The 14,398-nt window shown below is 36.7% G+C and overlaps 1 protein-coding gene across 17 annotated transcripts in view; it reads left to right on the top strand.

The window, feature by feature from the left end:
* The window catches only part of LMO7 (LIM domain 7), a 131,583-nt gene that overhangs the window by 103,127 nt on the left and 14,058 nt on the right, over positions 1–14,398 (top strand). For 13 of the 17 annotated variants that reach the window (XM_085215724.1, XM_085215719.1, XM_085215727.1 and 10 more), the window contains 8 exons: positions 589–703; positions 5,359–5,520; positions 6,863–7,047; positions 7,690–7,750; positions 8,714–8,770; positions 10,471–10,496; positions 10,785–10,889; positions 12,630–12,722. In XM_085215724.1, the coding sequence (XP_085071850.1) occupies positions 589–703; positions 5,359–5,520; positions 6,863–7,047; positions 7,690–7,750; positions 8,714–8,770; positions 10,471–10,496; positions 10,785–10,889; positions 12,630–12,722 (804 nt within the window). Of the gene's footprint in view, positions 1–588; positions 704–5,358; positions 5,521–6,862; positions 7,048–7,689; positions 7,751–8,713; positions 8,771–8,923; positions 8,966–10,470; positions 10,497–10,784; positions 10,890–12,629; positions 12,723–14,398 lie in introns of all 17 variants that reach the window. The other 4 variants (XM_085215734.1, XM_085215721.1, XM_085215725.1 and 1 more) reach the window with 4 other exon arrangements.

Genomic DNA, 14,398 nt, shown 5'->3' with positions numbered 1-14,398 from the left:
TTGAAAGCATCTTGAAATTCCACTAGATTGGAAAAAAACTGTATTTTAGCTAATTTCTGGTTTACTAGGTCCTCCATGACAAAAATCTATGGATAACTAGTAGCATTGGGCACAAAATTAAAAAGTTGAGTTTTCACCCAAGTAAATCTAGCTGCAACATTGAGCCTGAAGGGTACTGATGATGGTTTGGCTTTTTTTGTTTTTCTACACTCGTATTTTACTGATGATCTGTCTGGAGGCAGTGAATTCCTCAAATTTACAAGGTGGTCCATAGAGACCCATTTAAATGTTTTAGTTTCCTCACGCTATGTTTTGTAGCATCATTTTATGAAGCGTTTGAAATGAGAAATGTATGGCTAAGTTAATTTTAAGTGAACACAAAATGCAAAAGAGAACTGAAAACATCCATTTGAATAAAAAACAAACTAGTTAGTTAACAGAGTTCAATGCTGTTTCCTTTGTCAGTGATGCTAATAATAGATGATTAAAGTGCACATTGTAAGTCGCCTTGCTTATTTAGTGGATAAACTTTCCCTCATTTAGATTCCTGTGATACCAGATACTGTAGTCTCATGTTTTATTTTTCAGGAACTGTACAGTGAATTGAGAATCAGTATGAACCAGAGACCTGGCTACAGTCACAACTTTGGGTTTACAACAAATTGGACTTCTTCAGGGGCCTTAGTACAGACAGTTGAAGAAGGTAAATGTCTATTTAACTGTTCAAACTTCATTCTTGTATTTAGTTTGCAAAGGCTTCTGAACTGTGTACTTACTGTATGCTACAGATGTTTCAAAAACCTCAGGTATGCAATTGAAAAATCAATATTTTTTTACTAATTTGTTTTGGTCAGCCCTCATCTCTTGAAATAGATTTAAGTCAGAATATTAAAAGGCATTTTCCCAATCAAGAATGTTTTTATTACATGGAAGAGGTATAAATGCCTCCTTTCAGCTTATTTTTAAGGTTTCCTCTGCGTGTATTTGTAAAACAATTGAATTGTAATTTGATTGGGAGTTAGAAAGATAAAATAAAAATAAAAATACTTAGTCACGTTGGATTTTTGAGACAGCTAATATTTTGGGGTAGTTGCAACTTCTAAATTGATTTCCAATGCTTTTTTTTGGAGAGGGGGGGAAGGGAGTGGATGTACTACTCCTGGCAGAAATGATTATTTGTTTGTTTGTTTGTTTGTTTATTTATTGGTGAAGTGAAGCATATGTAACAATTATTATTAAATCTTAAGTTTTCTGCTAAGGGAAAGTTTGGTTTTCTTAAAAACAAAACAAACAAAACAGCCACAACAAAATCACATGCTTTTTTCTTTTTCTGGACAGTGATCTTCAACATTGTTATTAATACTTAAGCAACAATTGTACCCTTTTTTATGTCAAATGTTCATCTTGAGAAAAGAGAAATAACTGGCAATTTCTCATTTAGTTAACCCTCGTTATGCTTTCCACAGAGGAAAATACATAATCTAACTGCATTTACTGAACACCCTTGATTTTCTTTTTAAAGTCAACTTACTGACCTCTCCTTGTTATAGCTGGGCACTTCACATAATTAGATTTTAACTGTTAATAATTGCTTTGTATGAAGAATAACTCTTCATTTACTTTTCCTGCTGCTAGGATTCTGTTTTAGTTTTGTTGCTGGGAGGAAAGGACTGTTTATATTCACTGCAAGCTGTAAATGAGAAACTTAGGGGTACTGAATATTCCTGCTTGTCATTCACAAAGCTCTAAACAATCTCTATCTCTTGGATCTGGAGGCAAGGAGAATATTAAGACCTTGAGACTGTTATCTGGCTTATGCTGTATTACCGTTCTCACAAGGAAGGTTGGAAACTATATAGATTAAATAGGGAAATTTTAGTGGACTGCATCTCGTTGTTATTTTCGTCTATAGCATATTTTTTTTCTCTCAGCAATTGACTAATATTGTATCCTTAACAGTACAACAGTCTGAGTGTTCGCTTAAAGGAATGAGGGATGAAAGAGATGGACACATTGAGGAGTAATATGTACTTCATCTGAGGGCTTCTGAATGTTGTGTTTCCTGCTTCTAAGAATAAATTATAGGATAATACTGGTTGGAAGGAAGACCTTAGGAGACCACTTGGATCAATGTCCTGCTCAAAAAAGTATCGAAATTGAATTCAGATCATGGTCCAGGGCCTTATCCAATAGAGTTTGAAACCTTTGGAGGATGAAGACTGTTTAGGTTCTCTGTACTATCACCCATCTGTTTGTTCTGTCCTGTACACTGTAATGTCCCAACTTTGTTACCAGGATACTGTGTCTCATGTCACAAATGTATTAAAGTCAAGGTGGATGACATTCACCATTATGCTCTCATCCGCAGAACTGATAATTTTGTTGTTAAAGACACCCAGATTCAGAAAGTGTGATTTGGATCTGCAAGTGCTTGTCAGCTGTTCCCGATCACCTTTTTTATAAGCACAGAAATAACTTCTGGGAAAACTTTCTGTTGTTATTTTATTGTACTTGTTATCCTAACTAGCCAAATGATTTTCTTTTGGTGATAAACTACACTTATATTATTGCTTTTAATGACTCTGCATTCAACGTAAGCTTTTTTCTTCAAGTAATTTTTAAGAAAATTACTCGGCAAGTGAAATCAACCTTCTGTATGTATTCTCAAAAAGCTTATTAAAAGTTAAATTTGTAACATGTTCCAGTGAGACACATTTGCTACATATAAAAGATTGGTTGTTTTTGCCTTTATCCTAAAAATTACATAAACAGGAAGCCCTAGAAAGTCATTAAATCTTGATTTTGTTCTGCTAGCCTGCCCTTTGCCCTCTGTAATCTTTATTATTTCAGTTCTTTCACTTTCACACACCCTATTTGCTATTGTTTCTTGAGATTGCATTGAACACTCACTGTCACGTAAGATGAAGTAAATTTGCTCTGTTTCCTACGTATTCTTGCATATGTGAGAATGTGAGTTGGTATTTATCTGTAGTAGTACCAACAGCTGGTATAATAATATAATAATAATAATAATATAATAATAATATATAAGTTAGAGATAAATAAGTGCGTGTGGAAAATGGTGAGTATTTATATTTATGGATTTTATTATTATTATTTTTTCCCCTTGGGTAAGGCTAGTAAGAAAAATCTGCTTTCAGGGAAATTGATTTAAAGCAGCTGTACTGTGCTGGTATTACTATTATTATTATTGTAATCTAAACTAAATTATTTACACTCATTAAAAAGAAATTATCAATAAATCTTACAATTTTAAAGGAGTTGGACAGAGGGAGGCAGTTGGCATCATGCAGCTTTAGGCACCTGAATAGCCAACTAGTATCTGTAGGCTTCTCTGGATGGCAAACCGGAGCAGGAGCCTGGTATGTGTGCTTTGGTTTACACTCCTGAGAAGCCCTTTCATTCACAGACAATGCAGGCAGTGTGAGAATACTAGCTGGCTAAGTTACATGCAAAAAAAAAAAAGTTGAGCAGCAAAATTTATCCTAACTATGCTAAGTATACCTGTGCAATCTAGGTTTGGATATACTTTTTCTGGTGACATGGGAGGAAATGTGAAATCTTAAACTTGCATATTTTCTGAAAACCTCAATTTATAGCCCAGAGATACTTTTCTCACCTCTGAGTTGGGTCTCATCCAAGCTGACCTATTTGAGTTAAATGGTCACCTTATTGGTTCCAAGCACTCATCATGCCACAAAACAGTTCTGAGCCTGAGGCACTCCGTATACTTTGAACATGAAATTTCATCTGTATGTTCAAACTGTATGGTCCTGTTTTAAATGGTGACATGAGGCACAATTCCAAATGTTTACTGAACATCATTGAAAGTAGTACCTTCAATGGCAGTATCTTCAAAAGTATCTTTAAAATCACATTCAGTTGGATCTTCAAAGCTATTAATTCTTTAACAAATTGACTAATGAGATATTGCTTTTTTTCCAGTCAAACCTTTCTTTCTCCAAAAGAAAGCTCTACTTTTTATTCTATACTAGTATTTAAAATAATGTGTGTTTTGAGAGTTTTGCTGGTAACTGTTAATGGAGTATCAGTCCATGCTTTAAGAATGCAAAAAAATAGAATATAAAGCTGTGCTCTTCCATCATAGGGTCATCATTTCATTTTTTTGTACTATGTACTTTGAACTATTGCTTAGTTCACTATTAGGAAGCATAGCTTTCCTTCATTTCATAGTGTACTTCGGTGGTAGGAAAATCAAAGCTATCTCAATCCTTAGTGTGTGATCCAGACTTCAAACAGCATTTTCCTAGTGAGTCAGAAGAAGGTTGGAATGAAGCATACGGTGTCTAAATGTACTGTCATGTTTGTATACCTTTCTTTCTGGTAACATAATATAGCATTGTTCTTGGTATATTTTGAATAATATGTGCATTTCTGTACTTAATCTAGAAAATGCTTTAGTTGTGTAATCCACATTTGTTCTGCTAGGGGAATTATTCTCAGTGGAAGAACCATTCAGGTGTAGTTCATAAAATTGTACTTTGGGAAGACTGTTTCTCAGCTTGTCTGTTTTCTGAAGTATTAAAACAAAACAAAACAAAAAAAGGTTTATTAACTGCTTTTGTATGCACTCTGTCCTTAGGATATATTACCTGCCAACACATAGTAATAGGTAAAAGAGTATAAAGTGCATCCTGTCTTGCAAACTATCAATAAAATTCAAAGTCCAAGTTGCAGTAAAATTTGTAAGTGGCTTGTACCCACTGACAAAATAAATACAATCCAGAGAATTCTAATAGGACAGCACCCAGCAATATCTTGAGTGAGTCTAGTTGCCAGTCAATTCAGAGCTAAAAAACTATTTTAGCAAAGCAATATAGCAGCATATTCTTGTCAATTAAGCCCAGAAAATGTAAATAAGAATATGAGAAAGCCAGCTCGTACTGGAATTAACAGAGTGGAGTGTGGTTTTGTTGTTTTTTTTGGGGGGACAAATAAGAGGATTATCCAAACGTAAGCTGAATTTCAGCAAATTTCTGCTACAGACACTGTAGTGCTGCCTCTCTCTGTTAGTATCCCAGATTATAAAGGTTGAGGCAGGAGTGGGCTAACCAGAAACCATCTGTTAAATGAGATAGCCGGAATGTGAATGCTTGCAAACCTAGAAAGTTCTTCATATTTAGGTATCAGATTTCAACACTACATTAATATTAGCTGATTTTACTGACCTTAAACTCGCAGTGCAATCAGTTTTTCCTAAGGCTTTCTGAACACCCGCTGATAAGCATTTCTTTGACTGAGTTATTTTTTTCTCCCCATTGTAAATGTATGTCAATAACTGTGATTGGAAACATTTTTTTCTTCTGTTTTCATCAGATAGCCCTGCAGCACTTTGTCAGCTGCAGGTAGATGATGAGATCATTGCTATCAACGGCACAAAGGTTTCACAAATGAACAGCAGTCAGTGGGAAGAAGCGATCACTAGAGCACTAGAAACTGGAAACCTGGTCATGGATGTTAGACGATATGGAAAGAATGGTGAGTTGTTTCATAGGGCAGGTACAGTATGCTCTGTAAGGCAAATAAGCTTTGTCACTGCTGTACCTAACAGTTGAGTCTCCTTATTACCCTTACAGTAATCTGGTTAATTCTGATACGTATCTGATCTAAGTAGTTTGCTAGTGTGTCTGTTGCATTTTAACACAACTTGGCTTTTTTTAACTGCTCGTGCATTGGAAATGTTTTGGCAAGCATATCTACTAAACATTAATTTACTGACCTCTGTCTGGTGCTCTGACCTGTTTCTAAGAGGAGGTGTAGTTAATAAATAAATAAAATGTGCCACCAACACACAAGGGAATATGAAATTTCATTTTTTTCTGCCATACCACAAACCACAAAAATGACGAGGGGATTAGTTTCTAGAAAATAATTTTTAAAGCCCTTGTCCCTTAGTCTTCTTTCCTATTTTCTTCAGGGAGGGTTTTTGCTGTTATATGAGCTTGTAGTTGATATAGCTCCTCTGTGCTGTGGTTTTGATAGTTGACCCAAATATTGTGACGCTGTAGTCTCTCCAGAATGGTAGTACCATCCAGACTTCCATCCTAGCTGAACTTGTTGAGCTCTTCGAGCTTGTTGAGAATTTGATCAAGAGTTGGAAATGTGACTAGTGATTTAATTGAAAGTAGAACGTCAAAAAATTACTTTAGTGGGAAGTCAAGTAGAATAATTTACCAACAAGTGAGGGAAAAAAAAAACAAAAAAAAACAGTGGGGCAGGAAAAAGATGAGTAATGCCTAATGGCCTAAATTAAGAGTGAAAAATTGTTGCTTTTCAGAAAAGCTAACTTAATAAAACTTAGGGGAGGGGATTGGGTGAGGTGGTGTAATGGACACTAAATGAAGATGGTGATTTTTTTGTTTTTCCTTACCTTCATCAGTTTTTCTACCAGTTTAGACTACCTTTTTATTTTTTGCCCTGTGTGTTTCTTGAGTAGCTTGGACATGAAAATGACACTTCACTGGATAGTGTATGATTGAAACTGTACCTTGTGTGAGTAAAGTTGGAAGAACTTTCTCGATCCTTACTAATGCTGATGAAATAGTTTTCACTGAATACTAATTACTCTCTAATGTTGAACTGCTATAGTCTCATGTTAGCAGAATATTTGATGAATTCTTACATGGCTTCTAACTAACAATTGTATTTCTGGGGAAGGCGGTCTTCTCATAAATGCCCTTTGTCCTGTCTCCACAAATTCCATCTGATTTGTGTCTCTCCCTCTTTATGTGTTTCCTGTGTTATTTTAATGTGTTTTCACTAACTCCTGTTCTTTGACATGACTGTCTGTGTTAATTTCTTGATCTCCACATACCAAAAGACTGGGGCAAAGACCAGCCTTCCCTGCCACATGTAAGGCATAAAATCCTCAATCTCACCAGTATGGGTACCAACATTATAGGTACATCTGATAATAAGTGGATTGATGCAACTTCTGGAGAACGCGTATCAAGTGTCTCAACTATATCAACAAAAAGAGAATTCTCCAGCAGTCTTCAAAGTTCTGTGAGTGTGCATTTGAACAGTTTCGGGATTTGGGGGGAAGAAGTAAGTGAAAACTGATTGCCATGAGGAAGGGGAGAATGGAAAAGAAGAAAAGACCTTAGAAATCTTATTCTTAATTTGCATTGTTAATTCTAAGAAACATGCAGGTTTTTGCAAATACAATATTAAGATGCTCTGAGAACATTCTACTCTGTTCACGAATTTATGAAAAGTATTAAAATACTTGAAGATTATACTTCAACTAAAAGATATAGACTATTTATTCTTTAGAAAATCATATTACTTCCATTGTTAGTGTAAATGAATGTTGCAGTCCAGAGGAACAGTGAGTATGTGCTTTCAAATGACTGGCAAATAACTCCCAGCTTGCCAGTGGAGCAGCTGAAATGGAAGATCTTGGCTTCTGGTACTTTCTTGCAATATCAACTACCAGTTCATAGCTGGTCATTGATCTCTGCAAAAGCTTACAGTCATTTTATCATATAATCTACTCAGGAAGTTTTAGTTTTGTATGCTTCTGTTGAAGTTTTTATATTCTGAAATGTTTCAAGATATACAGTTCCTATCGGGGCACTGTTTAATTGAGTAACTTCTACAAATCTAATAAGCTTGAGCTCTGTTTTCTTTTGTTTCTTTTTCCAGGGTACAGGAACAAAATTGATAAATGGCATGCAAGGAGATCTTGGATCTAATGAACAAAGAGGTAAGCTACCATTGCTTTTCATCTTCTAATTGTATGGGTTTGGAGCAGGCACAGATACTAAACCTGTAATCATTACAAACTTTGTACAGTAGCTTAAGTGAGACCTTAATGAACTAAAAAGGTATCACAGATCTAATTGCATCCAAACTGGATGTAGCTGGCTTCCACAATATGCTGAGCAATTGGAGATCTGACAACAAGGAAGTGACAGATCCTCTGTCTCAGAATTAGTTGTTGTAAACTTGCTGTAGGGATAGGGATGAAAAAGCAAAAGAAGACACAGAATTTTTTATAATTGCTACTGCATCGTGTGAAGCCTGATTCAGTGTGAGTATCAGTTTATTTCACTGCTCTGGAATAGAGTGAAATGAGTATTGTGGATTTTCTATTTCATTTATGATGATTTTGGGAGGGGTGAGAGATGTTAGCAGTGGTTATTTTTATTGGTAGTTTTTTTTTGTTGTTGTTGTTTATTTTTATTCCTGAAGGATGATATTGATGTTTCTGATATGAATAATAATTAGTTATGATGCTATGAACCATTATAATACTACCTGATGACAGTGAGAGAAATCAGGTATATAGACTTCCTAATGGAACAGAAATTAGTGTTTCATTGTATCTTGAATGTGCATGGTAATTTACAAGAGATCTGCCAAAAGGTCATTTGCCCTCTGGAGATGCCTTTCAGATGACGTTAAATTGTATTATTGTTATAGTGGACAATGTTAGATATTAAAATGAAATACTAATCAGTGTATGATGTAACCAACTAAAAACTGTATTTATTGCTGTGAAAGATTAGATTTTCTTTATTTCAGGGGCTTGTTTTTCTTTTTTAAATGACGTGGCTGTAGACTGGAGGTGTAATAAGCATTTGTTATCCAGTGATTATAGTCATTTAAAAGAAAAACAAAACAGCACTTCATTGATTTGTTTGTATTCTCTATATTTTTCAAATAGCATCTGAACCTATTTCTTTGAAAAACTTAAAAAGGCGGTCACAATTTTTTGAACAAGGTAAATCAAAGAGCTAACATTTCATGTACTTTCATGAAATTGTTCCTGCTGCACACTCTTCCTAACCATTCTGGTGTTGGGTACTCTGCCTCTTCAGCATTGTTTGCTACAGTTATCTTGAAGCAACGTAATTCATTTCCCTTCTTTCCCCAGGGTCATCAGGTTATTCTTACAATTCATGGGTCTACCTTTGTGGTAATGGGTCTTTGTGTGTTCTCTTATATTTATAGCTTTTTTTTTTAATCTCTTATGTTGTTCATATTTCTTTTATACACTGGGTTAAGAGCAAGATGGATAGCACTCTGTTCAGGTTTGCTACTACCTACAAAACAGAATATTGAACATTCTAGCAGAGTTGTTGTGCAGAATTCAAACAGCTGATATCAAAATACTTAACTCTGAATTTGAGTGTATTTGGAGTCGTAGCTGTGCACATTCTTCAAAATTGTTGGAAAGCAGCAGTAATCGACTCTCCACTATATGGTGAAGTCACTAGATCTTGAAAGGACCAGTATAAATTTTGAAATGAATCTTCTGGCCTTTGAAGATAAAATAAATAAATAAATAAAAATTAGGCACTCAATTTTGGTTTTGTAGGTTGCATTTTGGTGTTCTGCATGTCACAACTCACATACTTCCACTAATGTATGCCTAATACTGTCTTCAGACTACATATGCCTTGCTGTTTTATTGTAGCCTGAAAGTGAAATTCTGGCCCACTGGAAGTCTAGTGCGAATTTTGCCAAAGATTTAAGTGGAACCAGGACTTTGCCTCAGTGATAATGGCTTCCATTTGTTGAAAAGTGATATGTGAAGTGCTGCAACAAATACCTGTGTTTGTGGTTTTGTGATTCTGTTTGCTATATTGTATCTTTGATAAGGTGACATTCTGTTGTTGGTTGTTTGTGGCTTTTTTTTTTTTTAGGCTGACTCTGAAAATTGTGTTTGAATTGTATAGCAATACTTGTAGTATTTCACTTCTGATTGAGGGGAAGGAAAAGTTTATATTTTTAGAGTATGCACTCATTGCAGTTTTGCTTATTTTTTGATTTCTTTAACATACTGATATGAAAGAATTCTTTTTAAGCCTGTACAGGCTAGCATAGTCTTACAAGGATAAGATGAGAAGAGATGTCCTTTGTATCCTAAATTAAGGATTTTGTAATTTGTTGCATTTATACATTTTTTTTAAAGTGAAATTTGAACAGCTAAGTAACAAGGATACTAACAACAAACAAAAATAATTATGTAAGTGATGCTTGGGGAAGGATTACTCTTAATTTAGTGCTTCTCCACATTTTCTCAATTTTTAATATATCAGCACATTTAATAAAATAAAAAATATTTTTTTAAGTAATCATTTTGGCGCACACTAAGACCAAGCATTATATCCTCAAATACTGTATGGTTTGAGGTGAATGGTGACAAGCTTAGCAAATTCACATGTACTTTGGAGAGCAGGAAAAAAGGGCAGTTGGAAACAGTCACCTACATTAGTTGAAAGCACCTGGTGTATTCTAAGCTCTAATAAGTGTGAATGAAGTAGGGTCAAATGCTTACTATTGAAGCAAAAATTTCATCTGAAGTTCAGACTTTCTACACTTGAATAGGTATTAAAGTAGTTAGTATTGTTCTAATAATTCCTATTTTTTTTGTTGTTGTTTTTTTTTTGTTTTCCTTTCTACTCCCAAATCCCACAGGAGGCCCAGAGCCTGCAATGCCTGATGTAAGTAGTGTTTACAAACTACTAATTAGTTTTTTCTAGAAGTTGACTGCTTTATATTGCTTTTTTTTTTTCTCACACTGCTTTAAAATTCCAATCAAATCAGAATACTGACACATTTAATGTATAAAACAGTGGTTGCCTACTGTCCCTTTGAGGAGACTGAATTAGGTTCTTAGTAATCTAAAACTGTAGTTCTTGTAATGGCTTTTATTTCTCATTTTAAATTAAAATGTAGAGTGTTGCTCACATGTAGTAAGAGTGTATTAATTCATTTCCATGCTGTGTTAGCTCCCAGTTCCATCCATTAGTGCTCCAAGTCGTCGGGTTTGGGATCAAGAAGAAGAACGAAAACGTCAGGAGAAATGGCAAAAGGAGCAGGATCGTTTATTGCAGGTAATGTTAATCTTTGTGAATTTTTGTGTGGTAAGCATTAGAGAAGAAAACTTCCCTTGACTTCTGTGACTCTTTCTGATGGCAGAAGGGGACTTTGAGATACATTTGCTGGGCTGCACAATCATATACACAATTTTTCAGAAAGAAAAGAGGGAAATGCATTAGTAAATTTCACAAAATCAAACCCAGACTGTATATTCATGACAGCCAGAAGTGCTCAGTCATCAGAAGGCTGATTTGCTCTCACTGGCAAAACAATTGACAACAAGGCGAGACCTAAGTCATCATTTTTGAATGTATGTTTTATTTTCTTGCAAGAAAATTCTCTAGGATGAGTTTTACCATCCATTCAAGACATTGGCTGCCTTCATCTCTGAATATAAAGCAGTGCCATGGTTAGATGCCTGCTAGTGTTCTAATGTTAAGCAGCTACTCAGTTGGAGTCAGCTTGGTTCCCAGGACCTCAGAAAGGCAAACCATCTGAACTAGTGCAAATCCACCTTGATAATCACATACCAGAGATGGTAGGAAAATGTTGCAAAAAGAAAGAGCAATGTTTGCTATCTTAAGATGATACACAAAAACCAAGCATGTGTTCCAGGATTGAGCAGGCTTATGCTTCACTGAGCTGAGGTCTTTACTGTAAGATCTATCTCTGGAAATTAAATTACGTATGTAAGGTCTGTTGGCTAGCAGAAGCATCAGTGAATCTCGTTTACTCTGTGCAAGCCGTCTTAAATAGCATTTAGGCATTCAGCAGTAAATCGTGATGACAAAATACAGTTTAACTATTCTCTTGCTTTTTGGATGTTTCAGCTATTGTCATTCCTTTTAGCTTTCAAAATCCACAAGGCAGGAGTTGTGACTTTATAAACATATTTGTGATACCTGTTATGACTTGGGTGCACAATTTGACATCTGGAGAGATGCCTTTGAGGTGTATAAACCTTGGCTTCTCTTTTATTGAGAATAATTGAATCCTTCTGCCATCACTTCTCCTTGTTTCCTTTTTTTGCACTTGAAAAGTTAAATTTAGCCATAGTAATAATGCTATTCCTCTTTCACATGATCTTATTACTTATTTAAAGACCAGAGAAAGGAAGCTAAGTCTTTATTTGCTAATTTCCACCATCTTAGAAGGAACTTTTGCAATCACTGCATATTTTGCTTTTCCCAAGACTCAACTGGTGGTTGACAAAAGCAGCAAAATGTTTACTGTGTACCTTGAGTAATGCCTTAAGACACTGCGTTGATTTCATATTAAAAGCAGTCATAGGAAAAAATTTGTAGGTCCAAAAATAGGCTCTTATTCAGATAAACTTTCCAGGAGACCAAATGTTCTTGCTGAAACCAAATTACTGCCTCATATTTCACTTGGTCATTGCTTTATATTTATCATATTACTCTGGCCAGTTCCAAGTTAAATATAATTACTCTGTAATCAAGAAATATTTTAGATAGCTTAGTTCCCAACTGAACAAAAATCAGCTGTAACGACAGGGAATACAGCAGATGTGAGGTCAGTTGTTATGAGACTTATCACGTAAGAAACCTAGATTCTCTGAAATTGATGAGTGAATTCCTTGTGATGGTATTTAAGCCAGAATGTCACTCATTTGTGGTTCGCATAATGTCCCTGAGGAGCGTGTTTATACCAAACACTAAATAAAGAGTAGAATATTTTAATGCAATTAAACCAAACTCCTTATTTGTGTGTTTAATTTCAATCTAACCTAACAGGAGAAATACAAACGGGAACAAGAAAAACTGAGGGAAGAATGGCTACGAGCTAAGCAAGAAGCAGAAAAAGAAAATTCCAAATATTTAGACGAGGTAAGCTGTGAGTATGGCGTCACTTTTGACTGTTCAGTTTCACGGTGGCTTCTTAAACTACTAGCGGGAAGATGTAAACATACAAATAATTATTTTGTTATGTCGTTTATCTCCTTGTTTTGGAACATAATTGCACCTAAAGCAAAATGATTGTCTATGACTTAATGGAGATTGGTAAAATGGAAAGAGGAAATAAAAATGCAAGGAGTTTGATTTCACTTCTTTCATCATGGATTTGCTAAGTAACTAACAGTTTTTTGTTTTCTAGCTGATGTTTGATTCACCTCTGTCCCTGGAAAGGTGATGGAACAGCTTGTGCTGGATACCATCTCCAGACAACTGGGAGAAAAGGAGGTTATCAGGAGTAGTCAGCATGGGTTCACCAAGGGGAGGTCGTGCTCGACCAACTTGGTGGCCTTCTATGATGCTGTCACATGCTGAGTTGATGGGGGAAGAGCGGTAGATGTAATCTACCTTGATTTTAGAAAGACGTTTGATACTGTCTCCCACGACATCCTTATAACAAAGCTGAGGAAGTGTGGGATAGATGAGTGGACAGTGAGGTGGGTTGAGAACTGGCTGACTGGCAGAGCGCAGAGGGTCGTCGTTGGTGGTGCAGAGTCTGTCTGGAGACCTGTAACCAGTGGTGTCCCCCAGGGGTCTGTGCTGGGTCCGGTCTTGTTCAACATCTTCATCAATGACCTTGATGAGGGGATAGTGGCCACCCTCAGCAAGTTTGCTGATGATACGAAGTTGGGAGGATTGGCTGACACGCCTGAAGGCTGTGCTGCCATTCAGCGAGACCTGGACAGGCTGGAGAGCTGGGCAGTAAGAAACCGGATGAGGTTCAACAAAAGCAAGTGTAGGGTCTTACACCTACGGAGGAATAATTGCATGCACCAATACAGGCTGGGGGATGAGCTGCTGGAGAGGAGCTCTGCAGAGAGGGACCTGGGCGTCCTGGTGGACGACAGGTTGGCCATGAGCCAGCAGTGTGCCCTCGTGGCCAAAAAGGCCAATGGCATTCTGGGGTGCATTAAGAAGAGCGTGTCCAGCAGGTTGAGGGAGGTGATCCTCCCCCTCTACTCTGCCCTGGTAAGGCCTCATCTGGAGTACTGTGTCCAGTTCTGGGCTCCCCAGTACAAAAAAGACAGGGATCTCTTGGAAAGAGTCCAGCGGAGGGCCACAAAGATGGTGAAGGGCCTGGAACATCTCCCCTATGAAGAAAGGCTAAGTGAACTGGGTCTGTTTAGCCTTGAGAAAAGACGACTGAGAGGGGACCTGATCCAGGTTTATAAATATCTGAGGTGTGGCGGCCATAGTGGTGAGGCCAGTCTCTTTTCAGTGGTACGTGGAGACAGGACAAGGGGAAACGGACATAAGCTGTAGCACAGGAAGTTTCGCACGAATGTGCGTAAGAACTTCTTCACGGTGAGGGTGACGGAGCACTGGAACAGGCTGCCCAGGGAGGTTGTGGAGTCTCCTTCTCTGGAGATATTCAAGTCTCGCCTGGACGCCTACCTGTGTGACCTGGTGTAGGGAACCTGCTTTGGCAGGGGGGTTGGTCTCGGTGATCTCTAGAGGTCCCTTCCAGCCCCTACAATTCTGTGATTCTGTAACAGTAAGGATATATTGCAAAATGTTACAAACTGTATGAATTATCGTGACAAGAATCA

This window comes from Meleagris gallopavo, chromosome 1, assembly GCF_905368555.1.
Source record: "Meleagris gallopavo chromosome 1, MGAL_WU_HG_1.1, whole genome shotgun sequence".
Classification (NCBI taxonomy): domain Eukaryota; kingdom Metazoa; phylum Chordata; class Aves; order Galliformes; family Phasianidae; genus Meleagris; species Meleagris gallopavo.
This window is presented reverse-complemented; position numbering and strand designations above follow the sequence as displayed.